Source organism: Dermacentor albipictus, chromosome 6, assembly GCF_038994185.2.
Source record: "Dermacentor albipictus isolate Rhodes 1998 colony chromosome 6, USDA_Dalb.pri_finalv2, whole genome shotgun sequence".
Lineage (NCBI taxonomy): Eukaryota > Metazoa > Arthropoda > Arachnida > Ixodida > Ixodidae > Dermacentor > Dermacentor albipictus.
Window position 1 is genome coordinate 7,963,318 of NC_091826.1, and position 24,160 is coordinate 7,987,477.

General features: G+C 50.7%; 2 protein-coding genes across 11 annotated transcripts in view; one reads left to right on the top strand and one right to left on the bottom strand.

Moving 5' to 3' along the window:
- The window catches only part of shot (dystonin-like protein short stop), a 315,979-nt gene extending 297,999 nt beyond the window's left edge, over positions 1-17,980 (bottom strand). For 6 of the 10 annotated variants that reach the window (XM_065424849.2, XM_065424855.2, XM_065424852.2 and 3 more), the window contains exon 1: positions 17,392-17,974. In XM_065424849.2, the coding sequence (XP_065280921.1) occupies positions 17,392-17,488 (97 nt within the window). In that variant the 5' untranslated portion in view covers positions 17,489-17,974. Of the gene's footprint in view, positions 1-17,391 lie in introns of all 10 variants that reach the window. The other 4 variants (XM_065424847.2, XM_065424857.2, XM_065424858.2 and 1 more) reach the window with 4 other exon arrangements.
- Positions 17,981-20,600: 2,620 nt separating this feature from the next.
- On the top strand, positions 20,601-23,931 carry ND-13B (NADH dehydrogenase (ubiquinone) subunit ND-13B). Its single transcript, XM_065424860.2, has 5 exons — positions 20,601-20,807; positions 20,930-20,974; positions 21,040-21,156; positions 21,475-21,540; positions 23,661-23,931. Exons 1-5 carry the CDS (start codon positions 20,787-20,789, stop codon positions 23,763-23,765), a joined length of 354 nt encoding a protein of 117 aa, XP_065280932.1. The 5' UTR covers positions 20,601-20,786; the 3' UTR covers positions 23,766-23,931.
- The last annotated feature ends 229 nt before the right edge of the window (positions 23,932-24,160 follow it).

The following is a 24,160-nucleotide window of genomic DNA, read 5'->3' on the forward strand; positions in this document are numbered from 1 at the left end:
AGACCAATCACCAGCACAATCCGGCAATCAGGATGCCGAGAAACGCCGCCGACAGACACACTGCGGCTTCTCTTCGAGTTCGTCGAAGAATAGCCGGAAAACACGTGCGCACTCGAAAGTGAGGAGAGTGTGCATATCGTTAGCGAATCACTTGGAGACAATGCATTCGAAGATATACATGTTATCACGTAGAAACACCAGTGTTACACGCGCTGTGCCGTATCGATTGAAGAAAAAAAACCGGGGGTGGGGGGGAGGGGGGCACACGTTCTGCCACGTGGCATAGTTCTGCGTCTGCGAAGCGAGAAAGTCCTTCAGCGGAAAGGGCGGATCAGCGCCGTAAGCGGCAGCTCCGGAAGGTCAAGCGTTATCGCCTTCCGCAACTTGGGCTCGGGGCCCGGCACCCCTTCTGAGGTGCCCCAAGCCCCTGCCAGTGAACGGGCAGACCGACCCGCAAGGTGTGCGAGCGGTTAAAGAAGGGCGACACGTTCCAGAGCAGTTGAGTGCAGTGCAGCCACCCACTGCAATAAACAGCTCCTCGCGCTTTAATTAAAACACAGTGGTACAGGTGCCACCACTATATATTGTGCTGGTGCTGACGTCTACGCCCTACATTTACGTTTACGCACGCCAATTAACCTCCTTAATATTTAGCCAAGAATATAGTTTCAATGATGGGCCGAAAGAAACTGGTACGCTTATATAGTCAAAAGCAAGAAGATAGCGCAGCAGCTCCTGTACGGCTCCAAACACGGGCCTTCCTTGTGTCTGTAAAGAGCGGTGATGAATAACAGGATGTGTTCCACCTCCTCTACGAGACAAGATGCGATCGTCGAAGTACACAACGAGGAAGCTCCTTTCTTCCACGAGGGGCCTCTTATACATGCACTCTACGTAAGATATTTGTGCGGTCGTACGGGGAGCCAAGTCTTCATAGACCAAAATTTCCCACCGCATTGGGTTGTTCCCCAGCTGCAATTGAGGAAAGTATTGCCACAAATAAAAAAGAAGAAGAAGAAGAGGAGGAGGAGGAGGAGGAGGAGGAGGAGGAAAAGAAAGAAAGGAAGGAAGGAAGGTACAAGTTTCGAGGGGGGCCCCTGATAGCGGAAGCCGAAAACATGCCAGATCCGGCAAGATGCGCCTCCGTTGCCGAGTCGCTTCACCGGAGTTTCCCTCCGATGCGCGTATACGTACATACGTGCCTCTGCGTTGCGCATATACACGCCGTTCTCGCTATATATCGGACGGGCGAACGGAACACCCTCCATTGTTTCGGATACAAACGGCGCATCGTTTCTTCAACGCGCGCGCGATGCTATCGATATGCACGCGTCTCATAAACGGCGTCCCTTTGCGCAAGCCTCCCGTCGAGTGTTAACGAGAGGGGTAAAATACCGCGGCCATAAACGCTGCCGCTCCGCCTTCTCCTTCGCATGTTAGGCGCCTCTGCGCGTTTCGCAAATAGGCGTGTCGTCTCTTTGTAATGTTTCTCCAAGGGCTGCCATGTTCAAAGTGTCCGCTAGAGCATTTGATTGATGGATATTATTTTTTTATTCTGGAATGGAATGGAAAACTTTATTGACTCTTTTAAGGTTTTAGCGGGTCGAGGCCGAAGTCTTCATTCTTGAAGCTTGGGTCCTCTTCAGCCATGGATGGGCCCCTAGTCCATGGCTCCACTGAGCCGGGCCGCCTCGCACGCGTGCGCTATTAGAGTTCTCTGAGCCCCTAGCTCGCAGCCGGTGAGCCAGCTCTCCCATTGCTCCGCACTTGATGTTTGGTGTTTGTGGAATGCCTGGTTTCTTGTACACTCCCATGTAATGTGGTATAATGTTGGTTTAGCTCCACACCACGGACAGGTTGCGCTATACTGCGTGGGGAACATCCTACTTAGTATGTGTAAGTTTGGGAAGGAGCCCGTTTGCAGTCTCCGCCATCCTGAGGCCTCCTCCTTTGTTAATGCTTTATGTGTTGGGGGATATTGATATCTTAGCCCCTTACAGAGGTTTAATACCTCTGAATAGCTGTTCCCGCAGTTGATCTGTGGCCCCTCTGGGGCGGTTGACGTTCCTGCTCGGCTGGTCCCCAAAAAACAGCAGACCTACGAGGACGCCGCTGAGGAGGGGCTCCGGAAAAATTTTGACCAGCGGGTTTATCTAACGCGCACCTCAAGCTACCAACTAGTACACGAGCGTTTTTTCTTTGTTCTTTCTTTTTTTTTTCTTTTCGCCACCCTCGTGCTCAGTACCAGAGCCTTACAGCCACTGTATCACCAACGCGATAGGTTGAGCATTTCTTATACAATATACGGCTGTCAGTGATGCATATATGCGTTTATTATTCAGACACGCTTCGGCGCTTAAGCGAAAATGAAACTAGGTGCGGAGACAGAAGGACGACAGGAAAGGTAGAGCGCTTGAACCGGAAGACACGTTAAATTCCAACAAGCCCCAACGCTCCACCTTAAATGCGTTTATTATTATTATTATTAGTTAATGACTGCCGCGTCTTGCAGCAGTTTCCTAATCCATCCCTTCCTGTCACGTGTAACTGCGACCCCTTGCGCGATGAATAAACATACGCAAGATCGCACTTAATGCCGCACCGACCGCATTTAATTCGCTCACTCGCTGGTTCGCTCTTTTCCGACAAGACGGCGCCGGATATGCGCGGAACCGAAGACGGCGAGCTTCACCCTCGCCCCGTCGCTTCGCGGAGCCATGCGCCCTTCCGCTTCGTGCCACGGTCGATCAGGGCGACGAGCAGCAAATCGAAGCTGGCGTCACATGACCGAAACAACCGAAAAAATGGAGGGATCCGCTCAAAGGAAACGTCTGCTGTCACCCCCTCCCCCACCCCCCGCCCACACACACAAAAAAAAATGCAATAGCTGGCCCGCGGACAGTGATAAGCATCGACAGCGACGGCAATGATGACAACGTCGGCACGACGGCTCACGTGCGGTGCGCCCAGAATCCAAATCCAGGCAGGGTCGAAAAAAATTTTCTTTTCTGGAGACTTCTCCCGTCAGCTGAACACGTCGATGATCAATATATTTAAGATGGCTGCTACCAACGCCTGTTAAAAAAAAAAAAAGTCCGAAGGAAATGTGGCGTCACCTAGGTCCAGACGAACGAACTAATGAAGAACCTTCGTCGGCACATACAACTACACAATTCCATTTCTTACTTGCGGGTGGTGTGTACGTCTGCTTACAGCTACTACAGCTTCCCAAAAGAAGAGACACCAGACGCGGAAGCAGGCCCGGCGTCGCAACGGAGTCGCGCAGCTCGCACGATCGAAGACGCGCGTCGTCAAGTTCGCGTTATGCCAGCGGCGCCCCTGAGCAACGACGTGTGCTTGCGCTAAAGCGAGAATGAAACAAAAAGTGCGGGAAGACGACACAATGAGAGGAGATAATCGAACGACTATTATGACGCAAGCTCGAGAGAGAGAGAGGGGGGGGGGGGGGCACCACGGATCACCAGCTGAGGGTTACTCATTTGCGCGGACGGGGGAAGAAATACAAAAACACTAAATCGAGTGCGGGGAAATCCCCGCAATCGATTTTGCTATGGAAACAACAATGGTCGGCCCGCGATATAATCCCGCGATGTAGTAATGGGCGGATACGCGGCCGTAAGTTATTTTGCTTGCCCCATTTTATTGGATCCCACTAGAGCGCAAGGTCGCCCCCCTACCCCCCCCCCCCCCCCATTCTCTTTCAGGCGTGTCGCTTTTCTTTGTTGGCCGCGCACCCTTGCCCAGATATTTGATTCTGGCGGCGTTCTGTGTTTGCAAACTGCCGCTTAAGTTCTCTGCAGCGCGGGGGGAGCGAGCGTCGTGATCGGAATATGCGGTTTATAAAGCTTGCTGGTTCAGGGCAAGTTGTTCTGCGCATGCGCTGCCGGCCGCCGCCGTCTACACTTACTCGCTCATCAGTATATACGCATATATACTCAATCTCTCTGCCTGTCGCGGATACCTCCGAACACTATATTGTCAGCCAAATTTCGTCATGTCTGTTTCAGCTATCGTGTTCCTCGTGACCGTCTTTGCACAGAAGAACGGCGATTGATTTATCCGCGAGATCCAATGCGAATCAGCAACAGAGGCTGGGCGAGACGCCGTAGCATAACAAAGAGCTCCGGTTTAATTTCAACCACCTGGGGTTATAGTTCACGTGCCCTCAAAGCGCGGTATGCGAAAGTTTTTGCATTCAGCGCCTATAACAATGCAGTCGCTGTGGCTTGGAGTCGTATGTCCACTGAACCACCGCGCCGTCGTCGTTGCCGCAAACACCGTGCAAGCGATCTCGTGCGCGACAAGCGGTGCGATGAAGGTGGCTGTCGCGTACGCTCGTCGCCTACAGGTCGCAACCCCATGCGAGCGACGACTTTGAGCAACGTCTGCTCGGTGTTTCCCGCATCGTAATTGGCGTGACGGGTGCTTCATTAATTTATGTAGATGTGTTTTACTGTAAAGAGCAGCATAAAATATTTCTCAAGGTCTTGCAGTAGGTTCTTATCCTTGCACGTATGAAATTCATTCGTTTGCTCGTTCCGTGCGACAACCGGTACTTGAGTGATGTATACATCCAGTTCCGCCTTCCCGCTATTGGCTAGTCGCTCGTAGCACTTCCGGGCGACGAATTCTGTATTTCCAGAACCGAGCGATCGCGCGACAAGACCGAGCTATCTGCTCAAGCGACGGCCCCTTTTGTCGCTCGAAGCTGTCACTAGTCGACGTGGCGCGCAAAATCGCCCTCGTGGCCTTTATAGATATATCGCAGATCTCGAGGCCTTCATTTGAGTGGCCGTCCACAGCTATTTTCACGAAACGTCTCCGTTCTGTGGCTCAGTTGAGCGCAGAGAAACACGAGGACAAAAGAAGGCACGTTGGACACGCACGGTCAGTATGTGCACAAGCCCACATCGCCATGGTGCAGATGTGGTCGACGGTAGGTCTCGTCTGTACATAGTCGGAGGAGTGGAACGCCTTCGTCCTCGCTTTGACGCGGTGCCTCGCGCACGCCGTCGGTACCGCGCTCTTCGATCTGACTTCGTGCGAGGCCGGTTCAGCACGGATTCACGGCACTACGTTGGAAGCGCAGGCGTCGTGAAAGCTCCCGGTGTATATATATAGCAGACGGCGCGATGCAGCGCTATAGCCGATATTCGCGATAAGCGCCCACACAAATGTTTCCCGATTTCGTTGCACCAGTTACGTTAAAGGATCGGGGTGAGGGATGCCTGAATGGCTGTGATCAGGGTATAACGCTGGTGAACGCTTGCAGCGTGTTCGATTGCGAGGCGCGCAGGCGCCGCCGTGCACTATACTTGCACGACTGGTGCGGCACCGCGCAGGGCAGCCTCACGAAAACTGCTGGTTCAGGGAGCGCAGCCACACCGAGAAGGGCACACACGAGCCGCGTCCCGCTGATCAGACACGCACTGCACCAGAGAGGGGGGCGACGCGGAGCGCTGCGCATTCGACGCGAATGTATGGGCGAGCCCAGGGCTGGCTCAGCTGCAGCACGACCGGTGATGTTTGCACAGGCGTGTTCTTGCTGCCCCGTTCACGCCGTATATTTGAACGCTTACTCTTATCGCGCTTATCATTACTCTCGCGCTCGGTGCAGTAGCTCGCGCTGCTGACCTTCACCGCTAACACTGAATCACAGCGATACATGAACGTCAACTATTTCACATATCTCACGTAGGCCGCTCAGCCGTATAATAGACTTGGCATTTGATATTTATACAGGGAGAGCGCATATACGCGAAAACAATAAATAACTGAATTTCCTTCCTTTTGTGGTTCGTGTAATTTGCTATAACGCGTTGTTTACAGACAACTTTGACATCAGGACTAAAAGGTAAGGCCACGAGTCATAAGTGCACAGACTGTCATCCACATTCTGCAGTGTACTCATATAGGAAAATCTATAGACTATGCAAATCTCTAAATGTGTTTCTTTGGAAGTAGGAGGATCGAGGGGCGCGCGTAAGGGCTGGTTGATGAGAGTCACACGCTCAAAATTTATCTGGAACCCTCTGCTACTGGGCTTCACAGACCTTTGCTCTGTCGCACTATAAAGGGCGCCATATATAGCTCCGTCGTGTATACCTCCTGAGCGTATATACGTCAATCATATTTCTTTTTCCGGGGAGACCGGCCAATGAACAGACATACGCACTACATCTCGCTCCTTCGCATGATATCCCATCGTAACAGTCTCTCGTACATATCGTAGCAATCGAAGCCAAGCAGGCCGGCCAAGAAACGAATGAAGACACAGGTTCGTCCCGTTTATCGAACGCGCTCATCTCGCCACGCCGTCGAGGAAATAAGAGCGCTCTTGGCGCCGTTTCGGAAAGCGTTCATTTTCCGGACCACCAAGTAAGTGAAATCCGGTTCCGTAATCGGCTAGCGTTCTCTAATGACGCGTACGCCGTTAACCTCAAACAAAAGCTGATTTATTACAAGAGGCGGCGCGCTCGTATGATCGTCAAAGTACACCAGGCTTTGCACTTGCTCTTGTTTCGAAACACAGCCGCTATATTTAGAGAATTAGAGAGCGGCCACCAGTGCCGATGATATCTGGCAAGCTTCCCGAGTCGATTTCGATTAGAGTTGTACAAAGGATGTACGGCACCTGCAGTAGAGCAGATTAGAAAGAACTGCATTGTCCGCGACAGCATTCAGATACGCGGCGATCCCCAATATCCTGATAAGGAAAGATGATTCGAACAGTTTTATGCGTGCGCGCACACATGTACGCGTAATATATCCCTTTGGCCGCAACGCTGGGGCTGATATAGAAAGGATGGCTGTGGTGACAAGTCATGCCGCGAAGATACATCTGAAATAAGTGCCCAACGAGGATGTACAAAAAGATGCTCGCCATCCAGTGCTATTACTTGTCTTGCAAAAAGTATACAAGGGAGACAGAATGAGTCTCTGGCCGTGTTCCAAATACTCGCCGCAGACGGCAAAGTAGACGGCTTAGCAGACAGCGGCCATCTTATTTAAGTCTCGTTCCAATTCTCACGAAGACGTCAAAGTATACAGCTTCGCGAAGACAGCATCGAAGTGAAAAATGATGCAGGCTACTTTCCTGTCCAAATAAGATGGCGGCTAAGCAGAGCCCTTGGAAACTTGACGGGAAGGTCGTCTGTGCATAATCACATTAACGCAGACACGCTATCGTATTCCCTTAACGTAAGTCACACCGTGTTTTTCATGGGTTCGCAGGCGCAAATACTTAAAGTACAGAAACAATGTGAGCTTTTCTCGACTTTTTGTCGCCGCGAGGTGGCATCACGTCGCCAGAAGCGTCTTCTTATATCTCGCCTAAAGCGAGATATAAGATGGAAGAAGAAGCATGTGCTTGCTGCGGTAAGGCTAGGGAAACGATGGAGCATGTTTTATGTGAAGACGTCTGCCCAGCGGTCGATTTAGGCACCACTGGCCTCCTTACAACCCTTGGGTTCAGCGAGAGCAGTGGAAAACATGTCCGCGATAGGGATTAGTAAGAGGCGATTGGAGGATTGGTGGAAGACAAGTAGGGAAACGACAGAAAACGGAGACGTACAAAAGCAAAGCTCGCAATAGGTGGTCAGAAAATTTGGTCGCGGGAGTTCATATTGGTTTTTACCTCTATTTCTCTTTTAACCTAGGTAGCACATTAGGCAGTATAATAGCAAGAGCTTGGTGGCGCAATCCACTGCACCGTTCCAAAAGGGACACTCATCCATCCATCTATCCATCCATCCATACAGCCTTCCGGACGGCTCGAAACACGTTCCATTACTTGGCCTCGAAGCTGTCTCGGCTGTCTCCTCAGCTGTCTACCTAGACTGCCTCCGATGCTGGCCAGGATTGGAGCACACCCTTTTTTATGTGCCGCAGCCAGTGTAGACAATGTGGCGCCAATTGAGACGGTTTTTTCGGTCAGTTCTGCGGGAAAGCAAACAGGGGATGACACCTGCCGTTAAGGTAAACAGGGAATCACGACCCCTTTAAGTGTTTCATTTAATACTGTAGGGGTTGGAGGACGGGCTTCGGGGATGAAAAACCCACAAACTTGGGAGGGATTTATTTTACATTATATACAGGAGAGGTGAGCGACAAGTAACAGACGTGCAGTCATTACGGGCCGGCAGCAACTCGGACGCTGCGGCCCGCGGCAAGAAGTTCGAGAGAGATGAATCAGGGAATCAGGGCATGTCCCAGTATCTCAGGTCTCTCTGGAAGGCTTCTTATAAACCCTTCGAGCACTGTAAGTCACGTCATGTTTGACCAATGGGAGAGTCCACTCCGATGACGCCACTTTCAACCAATGGTAGGCGCCCGTGTCGTGGTGTCACACCTGGCGGCTTGCTGCGGTCTTGCATCGCAGACTGGCAATGCACTTCGAACAAGGAGAAGGGGAGGGGGGGGGGGGCGCCCGTGCACCTGCTTCATTGTCGGATGCCCACCTGCTCCCGGTGACTCGGCTCCGCAGCAGTGGCAAATGCCTTCTTCAAAGACGAAGGGGGTCGATTGCGCTCCATTGTCCCAGGCCCCCTTCTAATCCCGGCGACGCACGAACTTGTTGCCTCAAACTTGTTTGCTCGGCCGCTTCTCTGGAATGCGCTTTCCTGCTTCTGCATTCCTCAATTAGCTGTGCTGCCACTCGAAGCGGTTTGGGGAACTCGAAGTAGCCTCAGGAACCAGCTCCATATCTAACAGCTCGTCCTCGCCCCGGTTGTTCTGAATGGCCGGTGAACTCAATTCGCTGGCCAGGAGGAACGCTGAAAGAAGCTGCAGGGTACTGGGGTCGAGCCTCGTTTGACGAACTTCGGGATCCTAGGCCCTGGAGAACAAACGTCAAACAAACCAAACAACACAGCGCTGCACCACGCGTAAGCGCAGGCTCTTCACCCCTGACTCGCCAGGCTATTACTGAGTCCAAATCAACCCTGATCTTTTAGTTCCCCAATTTTGACAACAGTTCCAACCACCCTTCCAAACAGCTATCCATTTCTCCTCGATTGCCGACAAGACCAGAGTACTATTGTTGTTGCAAAACAAAAGGGTCGCTGACGATGCGAACAACAAATGAAAACAGCCGAACATAACTTAAGTGGCCTAACTACACGAACAGCATGTTTCCAATCTATCGCAGTGGCGTACTTATCGCACGTATTGGTGCCACTGAACAATCTGGTCAACCTCACAAGTACGTAATCACAAGCGCACTAGCCTTGTGGTCACTAAACAAAACGCGTACTTGCGTTGTAGGCAAACTCTTCACTTACGCTTACTCACGTTTTTTCCCTGAAGGTCCTACAGGACACGTGACGTAAACGAACAATTAAACTTGCGGGACTTACACACTCCGCAGAACCCTTAAAATAATGCGTCTTTTAATAACTCGTTCCACGCGTACTTATCAGAGAAGTCAGAATACGGCTGCCCTCCACACACACTAGCAACCCAGTCATAAAGTCTGCTTCCTTCCGTCCACACAGGACACGCGCTAAAGGAACTAAGAACGCCTCTCAGTGCAACTCATGCACTCACTGAAAATCTATGCGCTTAACCTTAGAAAATTCAACACTTAAAAAGAAAGAAGGTTAAATAAAACACGCGCTTTACCATAGGCCTCTGAACGATAACCTTGACCCTCAGGTTACTCACACACACACAAAAAAAAGCCTATCTACTTATTAATGAACATCTCGCGAGACTACATGATTACATAAACCTCATCTTTCAAATCACGGAGCTTCTCAAACGAAAACACAAACAAAGCTCAAACCTTACACGTTGAAAGAAATCCCAGTCTCAATTCGCGAAAAACTTTCCGATGCTCAAAATAAAAAACAAAACACTTCATTTCTACGGAAGGGCTCTTGGCCTCCCTCTCCAAACGCTTAAGTCTGACTCATACTTTGAGTCGAACGCGGGGTGGACGTGGTCTGAAAGCTACTCTGGCTGCCGAGAGACAACAAAAGGGCTGATTCACTATCAGCACCCCCAAGACGTTACGGTCTCCTGCCAATTTGCGTCCCGGCGCCCCGCTTTCAACACAAACACGATTGACCGCGTCGCCACTCCCCACCTGGTCTCGCCCTGCCACCTTGCGTTTCTTCGAACTGCACGCTGAGCTGTGAAAAGAACTACGGAACGACGAGCAGCTTAACTGCCTCGTGCCCTTTGTCCGCGTCCGTGCAGAACATTCTTCGCGGTCCCCTTTTGACCTGTGGCTTGAACGTTTTCGATGCGTCAACATCGTCCGAGACGACCGCATCTTTTTCCTCGCGCCCTGCCCATTTGGGTTTCTCGCCATCTTTGGCGGCGCTACATTAATTACCGACTTTCGGTCTTTAACGCGCTTCTTTTTACGGCGCTTTCTCTTCGCACTCACTTTCATGTCGCCTCGTGCTTCGTGCTGGCCGGTACACATTTCGTCGGCCCGGATCGGTCTCTTACCCGCACAGTCTGAGTGATTCTCACTTAAATCAACACTCACTTTGCCTCGACTGGCGGACAGCCCAACCGACTCTGGCACAATGCAGCAGGCTTTACTCGAGTAAGACAACTCGCACTCTTGCGAACTGCCCTCTGCTACATTGCCCAGCTCACGCTGTGCATCGGCACACAGCCCGTCGGTATCGATCGCTGTCTCACGCGCACAGTCCGAATGATTATTAACTGAACCATCCCTTTCTAGGCTATCTAGACTGGCGGAGAGCCGCACCGATCCCTGAACAATGCAGTTGTTCTCTCGTGAGCTACGGAGCTCGCCACCCCGAGAACTATTCTCAACTGCATCGTCCAGCTCGCACTTCATTTCTGCACGCACATCTGGCTCTACATGGGTGCTCCCTTCTGTCTGGTCAGCAGTACCCTTTTCCTCGCTAGCAACCTCGCTAACATTACCAGCGACGCACACGCTCGGTAACTGTGCCAATTTGTTCGCAGCTGGCCTAGCTGTCTCTACAGTCATCTGTTGGCACAGCACCTCGTCGCTCTCCTTGCGGCCTTTAACGGCCTCTGTTGCCACTAAGGCATCGTTAGCAGCTAGCCTTTTCCCTTCTCTTATGACTCTGCAGCTAATCTCACAGGCACTACTCTTCTCGTCGGCTTCTGGCGAAAATCCGCTCGATGCTGCGTCATTCTTTCTCTCTGTACTACCTACAGAATTCTCAGACAGCCGTTGTCTCTGTGCCAATAACTGATCACAATACTGTAGCTCTTTGATCAGTGCTGCCTTCTCTCTCTCATACTTTTCCTCTCGCTCACGTTCGCGTGCCTTCTCACGTTCGTGACGCTGACACCTAAGAGTAAGTTCTTGAAGCTCCTGCTTCCGTTCATTCTCGCGTTCTTCACGCTGACGCTCACTCCTAAGCTCACGACGCTCTCGCAAACGTACACGACGCTCTCGCTCCCGTGGCTCCTGTATCACCTCCCAAGCAAGCTCAATGCTTTTGCCATCATTGCCACTATCGTTAATCGCCTTTATGATAGCTGGCGTTTCCATCCGTTCATCCGCCTCAACTCCCAAATCGTCGCACACCAACAACAAGTCTAACCTCGTCAACCTTCTAAGATCCATGGCAGCTGCCCCGACAGGTGGTTAAAACTGTTTTCCTTAATTAATTTGTGCAAATACACAGTGCATCAAACTCCCGATTCCCAGAACTATCAAAATTGAACACACAACCTTTGAGTCTGGCGAATCATAAGGAAAAAAACCACGCGCTCACTTACGGTTGCAGCACCCTGCCATCCGGTTCATTCGTCCGCTGTCCCCGGTTCCTCCGGACTCCCTGGGTCGAAGGCTCGCTCCTTCTTCGCTACTCCCAGTTTCTTCGGACCTTTTTCGACGAAGGCTCTCTCTTCTTCGCTCTTCCCGGTTCCTTATGATCTCTCTCGACGAAGGTTGATCCGTAGCGCTGCCACCAGCTGATGCGTTCGGAGGCGATCCTACCGCTGCCAACCAGATGTAGGGTTTGGAGGACGGGACTTCGGGATGGAAACCCACAACTTGGGAGGAATTTATTCTACATTGTATACAGGAGAGGTGAGCGACAAGTAACAGACGTGCAGTCATTACGGGCCGGCAGCAACTCGGACGCTGCGGCCCGCGGCAAGAAGTTCGAGAGAGATGAATCAGGGAATCAGGGCATGTCCCAGTATCTCAGGTCTCTCTGGAAGGCTTCTTATAAACCCTTCGAGCACTGTAAGTCACGTCATGTTTGACCAATGGGAGAGTCCACTCCGATGACGCCACTTTCAACCAATGGTAGGCGCCCGTGTCGTGGTGTCACACCTGGCGGCTTGCTGCGGTCTTGCATCGCAGACTGGCAATGCACTTCGAACAAGGAGAAGGGGAGGGGGGGGGGGCGCCCGTGCACCTGCTTCATTGTCGGATGCCCACCTGCTCCCGGTGACTCGGCTCCGCAGCAGTGGCAAATGCCTTCTTCAAAGACGAAGGGGGTCGATTGCGCTCCATTGTCCCAGGCCCCCTTCTAATCCCGGCGACGCACGAACTTGTTGCCTCAAACTTGTTTGCTCGGCCGCTTCTCTGGAATGCGCTTTCCTGCTTCTGCATTCCTCAATTAGCTGTGCTGCCACTCGAAGCGGTTTGGGGAACTCGAAGTAGCCTCAGGAACCAGCTCCATATCTAACAATACGGCCCACAGATAATGAGTCACTAGCGGACGCAGCACCGAGAAAATGTCCACACGTTGAGTAATCCACACGTCGCCCAACGGGACGATAGCGCGTCTGCTGCGAAAACGTGTCAAAGATGGATGACCAACTGTCGGCACCAAAGAGTTTGCAATCACTTTAGTAATCAACGACCATCGCATTTAAGACAGAACAGACATTCCCTTTGTTCTATTTATTCCATCTGTGCAACAGGTGCAGTAGTGCAAATGGCACGCGCGTCCTTGGTCACGATTCGGGCGCCAGCTTCACCGATAAGGTCTCACCGTCTCAGGCTCTCGTCGGAAGCGACAGTCGGGCTCACTTGGCCGGCACGCAAACAAGAAAGCTCGTCGTCACCACGCCTCGCTCGGTCACGAATCGGGGCAAGCGCTTTGAATTTCAATGGTCGACGCACTGCCGGCACATGGCACGCAGCGACGCGCGGGCCGCATTCCTCCGTGGCGTCGCTCGCCGAAGACGACGTCCACGAGGCGCCGCTGACAAACGGGAGCGAGCGGCCGACTCCCGCCCCCGTCGGCTGGAGCCCGCCTGCCGCACCCGAGGCGCTGCACCACACTTCGGGGAACCCGGGGGTCGTCAGACGCAGGCGGAGGCCAACGAACGCCGCGAGACAGCGGGCTGCGGACCAATGAGACCGCTTGTTCCTTTCGCCTCGAATGCCGACAGGGGTCCCTATCTGAAGTTAATGCAATGGTTATCAGTGAATATTACATGTAGATAAATGCGGCAGCGCTCACAGACAACGTCATATCTCTTCTAGGTGAGACAAGGTTCGGCCTAAAATATTCTAGAGGGCCATGCAAAGTCAAAGCTTCAAGTTCCACATAAATCAGCGATGGTTTAACCCAGCGATAACGGCGGCTACGATGACAACGCCGACGGTAGATCGTTCGTGGATTCGCGGTCCAGCCTTCCTGGTGGCGAGATTTCTTCTAGGGCGACATCCACTGACAAGGAATATTATGGCTCTGACAGAACTCGGAAGCCGCATAATCCGGGTTATGTAATTACCTACGCTATCATGCACTGTGGTGGAAGAAAAAAATAATTACTCATGCACTAGTGCCGTTGCAACGCCATCCGTATTTGATGACGAGCGGCTTGTCCGGAGAAAGGTGTGCACAGCTGCAGTTCGGGTCCAAACAAATGGAGCGCCGTGCACGACCTTGAAAAGGCACTGGGACAACACTACTCCGATAGGGAGTAACGTTAAAGGGACACTAAAGCGAAACAATAAATCAGTTTAGACTAATGAAGCATTGTTTGAGTACCCTGCAGGCAGTCATTTCAAAAAAAATAGTTTATTAGATGAGAAAATGAAGGTCCAAGTATCAGTATTTTAATTTCGCGCCGAAACCCCAGCGTGACGTCAGGGATGCCAAAGTATGCTTTCTCATTTGGGCCGCGTTGGCTGAATAAAGGTTCCCGAAACCTTGCCATGTTTAATATCTGGTTCTTTTAGAACACAATGTAGTCAATCTGTACCGCTATATATAATTAGTAGGCCCTGGAAGACGCCATCAAAATCCAAGACGTCACAGCCCCCAGGTGCGGGAGCTTAAGTAGGTGTCGCCACCCGTATTTCGTTCTTGCGCTTTTTCTGGCTTACCAAACGTCTTATCGCTGCAAGAGTGGTGTTTTTGGTGTTGTAGAACGGTAATTTATTGATGCAGAAGAAATAATTTTTCACTTTAGTGTCCCTTTAAGAGGTGTAAGAAAAAAACAACCCTGGGTTGATGACTCCTCCAGCAGATTGCTGGGGTTAATAAGGAATCCGAGCTTCGAAATGGACTTTCACCAGTTGCCCATCAATAGTGCTTATCAAGACACTTGGGCTGGACATCGGCTGACTCCCTTGCCTATGTCCCAGTCGCCTACTCCAAGACCCTGGACTGAGCTCCTGAACCCAATACAGTTGTTCCCGCTCTCGCGTAACTCGGTACAGAAGCAAATAACAAAGAGTTCCAAGATTGGTGCAGCAAATCTCTAGCGAGGGAGGCGAATATAAACTGTGTTAGAAGAGGCCTAGCTGACCAAGTCTGCAAATTCGCACGTGGCCGACCCCGGGAGCTGCACAGCGGCAATAGGAGAGAGCCCTGTGTTGGACCTGAACTGGTGCCGGGGTGAAATATATTAAACGAAGCTAGATTCACGGATGTCGCCTTTTGGAATGCCCAACAGATCAGTTTTGACCGCGAGCGGAGTTTTGGTCAGCCGGAAAGATACGATCGACGACGTAGCCTTTAAATTCACACACCATGAAGCTTTTCGTGGTGTCACAGAAGTTACAGTGCATGATAACGTGATACGAGACTTAACGTGGCTGCTTTTGCGAGCTTCACAAACGAGTCATCCCAGACCTCTGTATACTGACTTCGCCGGCACCTCGGTTAGGGCGTGGGGTTCAGTGTTCGGGAACCGCAATCCCGATTAATTATGAACTCGTATTTTGACAAGGAAGAGCGAATGGAGCTCGGAAACAACCATCTACACCAGTCAAAGCTCAGTGTCCTTTATTATTCGTCTACAGACTAACAGACTAACAGACTACAGGATGTGTTCGAAAAAATCGCATTCGCTTCGAATGGAACCGAATAGGAATATTTGAGAAAAACGAGCTCCGAATACAGAATCAAATATCGAACATTCTCTCATTTCTAAACAAAGGGAAATGTAATCTTTGTGGCCGATCTCCGGAGCACCAAAGTTCGAAGTTCGGCTGGTTTGGCAGCAGAGCGCAAAAATGGCGCAGCTGACAGACGGTCATCGGTACGCTTGATTTGATTTTTCGTCTGACGCATCAATTGCGTGCAAGTTCGTTTGCCTTGGCACGAAGCGGACGCTCAAATATTGTCGAACACAAAAACGTCGAGCTTACTAAGCGCGACCAAGTGGCGCAAAGTGACCGCAGTGGCCACGCATTTTGCACGACGCGCAATGGTGCGGCCTTGCTGCTACGTTCAGTTTATGCGTGCCTCATCGAAAACTTCCTGGTTGTATCAGCAATAAACGCGTGAGCGACTCGAAGCGATTTCCTTTCAACACGTTGCACATGCATCAAGCTTTAATGAAAACTGGTGTGACCAGCTCCAACTACTCGCAAGAATTAAAAACAAGCTACCTGCGGTCAGCGCACATGCGCCAGAGCCACATCAATGACACTACGCGAGTGCCACTGGGCGAACTGATGCAACGTCGATTCACTTTGCACAGTAAAATACATTGCAATGATCGATAATCCTATCACCGCTAATGCAGCGGCCAGTGTTCGCACCAAGCTCTTGGCCGATCCCTTGCCGACTTTCTTCGTTTGGGCACCCACAGGGTGCGTCTAAATGAAAGCCGCCGCACACGTCGGCACGGCATCGACGACGTCACCACGCTGACGGTCGCGCGCGTGGGCACGAAACGCGAGGCGGCATCGGCTGGGCACGCTCCCAATGCACGAGAGAGGCGATTGTTTGTAAACACCCGTTCATTTATAGCCCGCTCCGGCACTCGGACCCCCTGCGGACAGGAACAACTGCTCTGGCATCCGACCAGCCGTCGGCACCTCTCTTCCGTGGAACAAATTTCGGTCGTTCGAAAATGCGCATGCCAGGAGGGCTTTCTATGTGGCGCCTCGCCCCATCAGACGCCCGCGGTTCGTATCTTCTGCGGTGCTGCGTGCCAGTTCTGGCGCCCAGGAGACGACGTCTCTCGAGACTCCCTCCCTTCAGCTCTCTCGAGCTGCTCGACTGAACGCGTGCCTAATTTTTTTTTTTTTTGCTATCTACTTTCGGCTAACGTGGATCAAAGCGGGCCGCCCAAGAACAACTGCACAAGAACACTTGGACAAATAAAGTTTATTCCTATCCTATCCACATACTGCCTATAAACAGTAGATATAAGCCTCGCCGTTTCCTCTGACCTGCGCTACTTTTCCCGCCGTTCACTATCTCTTCAGGACTTGGCCACTTTCGTCGTAACATGCGAGACGAGACGGTAACGGAAGCAGAGCAGTCAGCGAAGGGGGAAGCGGGCGATTGCACAAGCTTTTTTTTATACAGGGAGAAACGCGTGCCGCGCCTGACTCGACTCGGGACCCCCCCCATCAATCGCCCACGCGTTTCGTACGACGCCGATCTTCCTCCCGAAGCAAACGCCCGGTCGAGCAGCCCTCGAAAAAACGCTACCGACGAGGAAAAAAGAAAAGGTTGAAACTACACGCTGGCCGGCCGGCAACAGCTGCTGCACACCGGAGGGCTTCTGCCGGAAGGAACAGCCGGTTAACGTGAACGCGCCGAACGCTCTTTTCCAAACCTGCCGGCGCTGGTAAATGAACTCGGTTCTGTCACTTCGGGGCATTGCGAAACTATGACAACAAGAGAGTTCGTCCGCGTGCACTCGACTCGAGCAGCGTGCCGCGGGCACTTTCAGTTTTCGTTTTCGTCGCGGATTCGTGAAGGGAAGCTTTCTCGCGATACCGCAGTCGCGGCGTGTACGGCGAACAGACGCCGCCGCGTCCCCACTCTTGCAAGGCAGCGAACCGGCGCGGCAGCGCACAAAGCACGATCGCCGCCGCGACAGAGCAAGGGGAAAGAAGAGCAGCGCCTGCGACGCGGCGGCGTCGCCGGGTTTATGGTGGGGGGAACCGAAAATAGCGGATCGATGGCTGCTGCTCACCGGCGATGCGGAGTACGGCCCGATCGGCCGGGTCCAACTGCAGGATGCTGAGCGGCTGCTCGCGCGTCCACTCGGCAAGGCTCGGGCCCAGGTCCATGGGCGCGGCGTGCGAGCCGAAGGAGCCGTACCAGGAGCCAGCGGCGGCGAGGCCTCTCCCGCCGCCGGCCGCCGAGAGCAGCGACGACACCGAGCGCTGCGGCGGTGGCGCCGGCCACGGGCCGGACACCAGGCAGTCCGTCCAGCTGCGCGACCGGGGCTTGGCCAGCTTTGCGCGCTCACATCGCGCACGCTGCGGCCCCACTAGCGACGATTGCTCGCACTGCCACACACTGCCACACTACACGCACTGCTCCGGCCGCCGGACGGGCCGCCGCATCCGACGCTTCACTGGTTTTCCAGGCTGCTGCTGCTGCTGGCCGCCGACGCTGATCCCACGGCCATACACGGACGACGCTTTCGCAATGGGGAAAGGCGTGTAGGCCTAACCGGAAGAGGGAGAGTCCGCGGCGTCGGTCTCCGCCGGGCTTCGCGTAGGCGCTCGCAGCGTAACGAGCGGCCGCCGCGCGCGCGACCTGCTACGCAATTTTAGTTTGCGACAACAGAGGACGCCACAAGCGCCAACGCTGGTGCGAGAGGGAAAAAGTTATTCGTGCCTGTTCATAACACTACTGCTCACACAACTCCACACCATCTGACGACCATATGACCATATTCTACCACCAAACCACGGTGTAAACTGATACATGCGCCCTCCCATGACTAAAACAAATATTATTGTTCGCGTATGTGAATAAAATCAAGGCGAAATATTTGATAGTTTTGCTCACAGGCAGCTGCTAAACTCATAAATCTTTAGTAGTGCTGTACAAAAGCAGTATTTAGTTCTTGAAGCATTGTCGTGGGACGCGCAGCAGCTCGCTTGGTCAACAACCTCAGATGGTATTGAACTACCATACTGGTTATGCAGAATGACACAATGCAGCCGAAAATGAAGTGCAGTGTTGACGCACGTATGTGATTTCAGCAGTGTACAGCAAGATAGAATATTGTATGTACAATGCTGGTAACAAGCGTTATAGATAGTTTTTGTTCGTTCGATCGATCACTCATCTCTACTATGTGATGCGTTCAATTGCTACTGCTTTTAATGAGTAAAACTCATTCGCCAGGGTACATACAACAAAATAATAAAATAATAATAAAGAGAAGGGGGAAATGGGAAATTTTGCTGAGAGACAGGTTCGCGCGTTGTGAAAGATGCTTGGCGCGTCATCACAAGATTTATGTTCAACAAAATTCACAAGCAGCATGTTTTATATACATGTAAATGTTGTTCTGCACCTCAAATGAACATGACAACAAAAGGTTACGCGCTTAAACTCCGCGCAGTGAAGTATCCAGATATGCTAACATTGTATTGCCACTTATTAGGTCTGTACTCAAACGTTTCGTCAAAGTTGCCGAACAGTTATAAAGGGCATACTAAGGGCGCATAGTAGCGCCCTTGGTGCGTGGTGATTATAGTGACCAATTGCAGAAAATTACGGCACGACGTGTTCTAACAGACACGTTCTATTCACTGCACCACCTGAAACAGTCCACGAGGTGTTGCCCTGACATCCGTTTCAGCGGTGCAGCAATGGCGCCCTCTGAACCACACCGTTCGTTTCAAAAGGTGCAATAAAGGTGCAGGGCTGGTTCCCGATTCTGCACCATGTCGGTACTACAGGCGCACAGGTGCGAAGCAGCAGCGCAGCAGACGACGCAGCACACGGCCCCAAGCGCCGTTGAAATCCAGCTTACGTGCGCCTATCGTGCAGGCGCGGGTGTACTTACACCTCAGAGGTCGATAACACCAGCAGTTCAGGTCATCTGAAACTTACGCACTCCGTGCACATTTGTTGGAGAAAACATAACGCCTGCACCGCGTCTGCACCTTGGCATTCGCTTCGAGTGTCGCGCTGTGCCTGCACCGCTGAACTGCACCATTTCTTAGGGGACGTTCGATTCGCCTGCACCACTTGAACCAGTTCGCGACGTCCTGCACCCTGCCGTTCGTTTCAGCGGTGCAGCAGTGGCGCCCGCAGAACCACGACGTTCGTTTCAAAAGGTGCAGGGCTGGTTCGTGATTTTGCTGCACCCGCTCCACTGTCGGTGCCGGCATACAGGTGCGAAGCAGCGGCGCAGCAGACGACGCAGCACACGGGCGCGAGCACCGTTAAAACCCCACTTAAACACGTCTGACGTGTCTACGCGACTGTGGTGTGTATTTACGCCCCGGAAACCGATCATACTGCAGTGCAGAACCTCTCAAACTTACGCACTCCGTACACATTCGTCAGACATAGATTAACGCCTACCCCGCGTCTGCACCTTTGCATTCGTTTCGAGTGTTTCGCTGGGTCTGCACCTACGGAATCGAGCTGCACAGTTTCTGAACTTCTCGCGAACAGCCGTGAACTGGTTCACAGTATAGTAACTCTACGAGTGGCGCAGGCAAATCGAACGGATTATTTTCGCGTTTGCAGTGCATGAAAGCATAGCCATAGCATAGTCTTCAAGATCGACTTCGTGAATGTTGTCGTTGGAGTTTCGACTTTTACTACTAAAATAGTTTCAATTACTAAATTAAAAGAAATAATTTTACAGCGACAAGACGTAAGTATATTTGACCAGCGATGTTCTTCGTCATATAGCTACACTAGCGATAGCTCTATTATAATAACAGAGTTCAATATCAAAGGATTTTGCTTTTGCGCATACTATAGAGTAACCAACTCAATGCTTTTGTGTTCTGCAGGTGTCCTGCCGGTGTCACACGTACGCTTCTGATCGCGATCGGGATCGGGTGTTGACACACGGTCATTCGCGATCGGGTATCCAGCGGATCTGAGCGATTGCGAACCGAGAATCGCGATGAGGACCGGAAGGCTGCGGAGGGCCCTTGATTCTCTATGCCTTGATCGCGATCGCAGGCTGACGTCTGCGCCCTCTAAAGCAGTATTCTGAAAACGTTAAAAACAAAAAGTAATGTCAGCTCAATAAAAAAACGTTTAAAAATCTTTTACTAGCAATAATAAACTGTAAAATTGAATTATTGTCAAAATTCATTTTGAATTTGTCGCTAATATATTATGCAGTTCTGAGAGTTTCTGACGATCAGCAGACGATGATAACTCGATCCGGATCATCGGACCGTGCAGCAGCGGCCATTCTTGATTGCGATCGAGAAATTCGATCCGAATCAGCCCTGATCGCGATCAGAAATGTACGTGTGACACCGGTATCGCACTCGTCATGGTCGCCATGTTTTGAACACTAACTATTTTGCGCACCATAATCATCATCGTCCTACAGAAGGATTTCATAGGTAACTTCTGCTACGATCGGTCGAAATGGCTGGCGTGATAAAGAAGGTATTTCTGTAGTTCCTGTGCTTCACACTCGTAAACTCTAGCGTGATATGCTACATCTGCATACTGTATCGAGAGCCATGCCACTATGCACCGATCTCTCTTTTTTTCTTTCTTCTTTTCAGACGACCGGGCTGACTGGACTAGCAGTATGCAAAAACCCGCACCACGTTCGTACTCGTAGTCCTTCTCCTTTGCGTAGGCCGGCACTAACAGCAGATCTTTTTGAATGCAGGAGCTGACCATAATGTACAATAAAATCTTGCGGGCACTTGCGAAGTTGCCGGAAAGCGCAGCTTACAGGCGCTACACGGAACAAATCGTGAACGAGCGTCTCTCACTGGTTCAAAGCGTGAGTACCCGGATTGCGTTTACCACGTTTGTAACGTGAAAGCGTTTTGTCTGCACTGTGGTTTCTGCGTAGGAGGGGTTGCTAACCATCATCACATACGACAAAAGTGGATCTGTTAGGTCTCAGCTAGTGTGCTGGAACGATTAACATCATCCGAGGTAGATGGTTTGCTGCCACCGCGATCAGCATAACCTCGTCATCTCTCGCTGTAGCATCAGTGAGAGGTACAATGAGAAAGAAAAGCGAGAGATACAAACCTGCCTAGCCGGTTTGTATCTGGCGCTAATGCCCTGACCTAGGTCTTTCATCTACTCGCAGGAAAAGGACATCGTGCAACTGGAAAAGCGCATTGGTGCAGGACAGATTGAACAAGTGATCAAGCAGGTTGGATCATTTTTACGGCATTTCTAATGTTACCAATATTCTCTGCTGAGCAATGATGCAGGCTGTACATATTTAATCCTGGGACACTGGTCGTATCCATCACAAGCTGAAGCTGCTGCACTTGTGCACTTAGTGTGTGCACAGTGTGTGATTTGGCAGCATAAAGTAGTCATAAAAAATTCATGTGTTAATGAAAGAAAGAGCCCTTACAGCAGGACATAAAGCAGACTGACATACACAAATACTGTTTGTATTCCACATTATGTCCTGTTAAAAGTGCTGTTTCTTTCGCTATCAAGCATGTGCCAACTGGCCCGAATGTGTTAACTGCCACCTGTTCCATAAGGTATATAAGGTACCATCATCAGTCTGTCTTCCTTTCTGCATGTGTATCATTTCAGTGACAAATAGGTCTTGCAGCAAATACAAACTGAGCCTAGAAGCAGTTGTTGTATTATGAAAAAGTCTGTTGTTAAGGGGACGAAGTTTTGTAAACATTCAACAGTGTCTGCTTGGAGCTCGAACCAGGTTGACCATTGGAGAAGGTTCAGCGGGGAAGGCGAGGTGATGTAAAAACAAATAACAGAAGTTTAATGTGTTGTTACGGGTGAGCAGTGCACTCCAAGGAGAAAAAAAAAAAAGTTCAGCATGTGTGCACTTGCACGCAAGGGCAGAGAAAATGCAACCACATGTGGTGGCTCGCTGGCTTTAACATACCCTCCACCATCTGGGCATCCTCATTCCCTGCTGCCCCCTGGTAGAGAGCTTTGTCAGGACACGTCAGGTCAACCCAGATGGAGGGACACAGGAGGGAATCCACTCCTTGACGTAGAAGGGTTGAACGTCGTAAAGAGGGTAGTAGAATTAGCACATTCTGCGCATGATCCCGTCACACACACCCGACGGGCCAGTCAGTTAATGTTGACGAGCGTGATGGTTAGGCATGCCGTGCCCTATGCGTTCGGCATCCATTCATTGCCACACAAAGTGAACCGTAACACTGTACAAAATAGGCAACAGCTAGCCTGTTTGTGTAACATTTTTCTACACTCAGCGTCTACACTCCAGAATATTAGGTATTATTGCCCATAGCAATGAAATGTGCAGTTCTCAAGTTACAAAGAGAACTTGTAACACGACTACATTCTTCCACGAGTTTCAGGTACCAAGTTTGTTTGGTTCACTTATGCACCCATAGTTGATGCTGGCCTGCTTGCAGGAGGTCCAGCTGCTATTGCACAGTATCTTCATAGACATATTGCTGTATGCCTTTATATACTTTGAGTTCCCAGCTCCAGACATAAAACTGAATGTGTGAACTGCAACAAAACATACAGTTCTTGGTGCACCTAAGAAGTGCTGCTAAATTTTGATTAGTCTATGAAGTCCAACAGTAGCTTTAGGCTGGAGTGTCTTCTGTCTGAGCATACCTATTTGTACTAGCTAAGTTGACCAACCAGCGTAATTCAATTTTGTGCTTGCTTTAGTGGTATTGAGCACTGGGTCATCCGCAGGGCAAATTTTGTATTTAATGAAATTACTGTTCAAGATAACTCAATTTTCGGCAAGGGATGCTCACATCTGATGGCACTACGTTTGTTAACATCACCCTACTAGTAGAACATCAGAGTTTTATTTTCAGCACTTGATTACTAGCTACTGCATCTGTGATATAAGGATGGCATAAGGAGCATGAATGTTGTGCAGAAGCGTTGAAATCCGAGCCAGTTGGTACATAGTTGAAGGAAAAAACCAGTCACAATAGACAAGAGAGGTTCACCAGTCGTTGTGGTGTGAACCTCTCTCGTCTTTTGTGACTGGTTTTTTCCTTCAGTGAATATTGTAACACAGCAAGAGTATTAAATCTACACTGACCTTGCAATTTTGGATTCAGTAATTGCTTAATATATGTGCCAATATAGTGTAGCAATCATATTTCAATTCTTTCTTTTGTGCTTTGTCAGCAGTCTGAGAAGCCTAATTTAACCCCAGGATCAGCTGATTGTGAGTGGTAAATGATAAGAAAGAAATATAATCAAGCAAGTGTAAGCGCTACATTATAGTGGTCATGCATCATTCAAGTGAATACAGTAGAACTGAGGTATCTGCCTACCTTTCAGGCTGAAGGTGAACTGGTGCTGGCGAGACGCATGCTAAATTGGAAGCCATGGGAACCCCTGATTGCAAAGTCGCCTGCTGACCAGTGGAGCTGGCCACCCAAGTGATGAGGATGATGATGAGTAGCCACAGCCAGCCATAGCTGCACGATGACTTCTAGCAAGTCACTTCGTGTCTAAGACGGCAACTGGGTGGATAGCTTACTCAGGTGGCTTTCCTGTTTGCTTTGTGTCACTTGTAGTTAAGTAGAATAAATTAATATCAACCACTTCACCAGTCTCTGCGATCTCTCACTGCATGCGACATATCTGCTCATTGTTTTGCAGCAGGACAAAGAGGTTGTGTAGGTACTGGTTATTGCAGGATAAAACAAGTGACACAGTCATAGCCATTAGTAAAAATTGAACCTTTTGAGCATTTGTGGGATGCGTAGTTAAATATGAAAGATAATAAACAATATTCTGAAGTAACCTAAACTGAGTACATGGTTCTGCAGATTGCA

What these genes read in the sequence shown, in the direction of transcription:
- ND-13B (XM_065424860.2), top strand. Translation starts at nt 20,787, where the DNA reads ATGGCTGGCGTGATAAAGAAG. An exon ending in TATGCAAAAACCCGCACCAC is followed by an intron (nt 20,975 to 21,039) that starts GTTCGTACTCGT and finishes TTTTGAATGCAG; the next exon opens with GAGCTGACCATAATGTACAA. An exon ending in TTGAACAAGTGATCAAGCAG is followed by an intron (nt 21,541 to 23,660) that starts GTTGGATCATTT and finishes CCTACCTTTCAG; the next exon opens with GCTGAAGGTGAACTGGTGCT.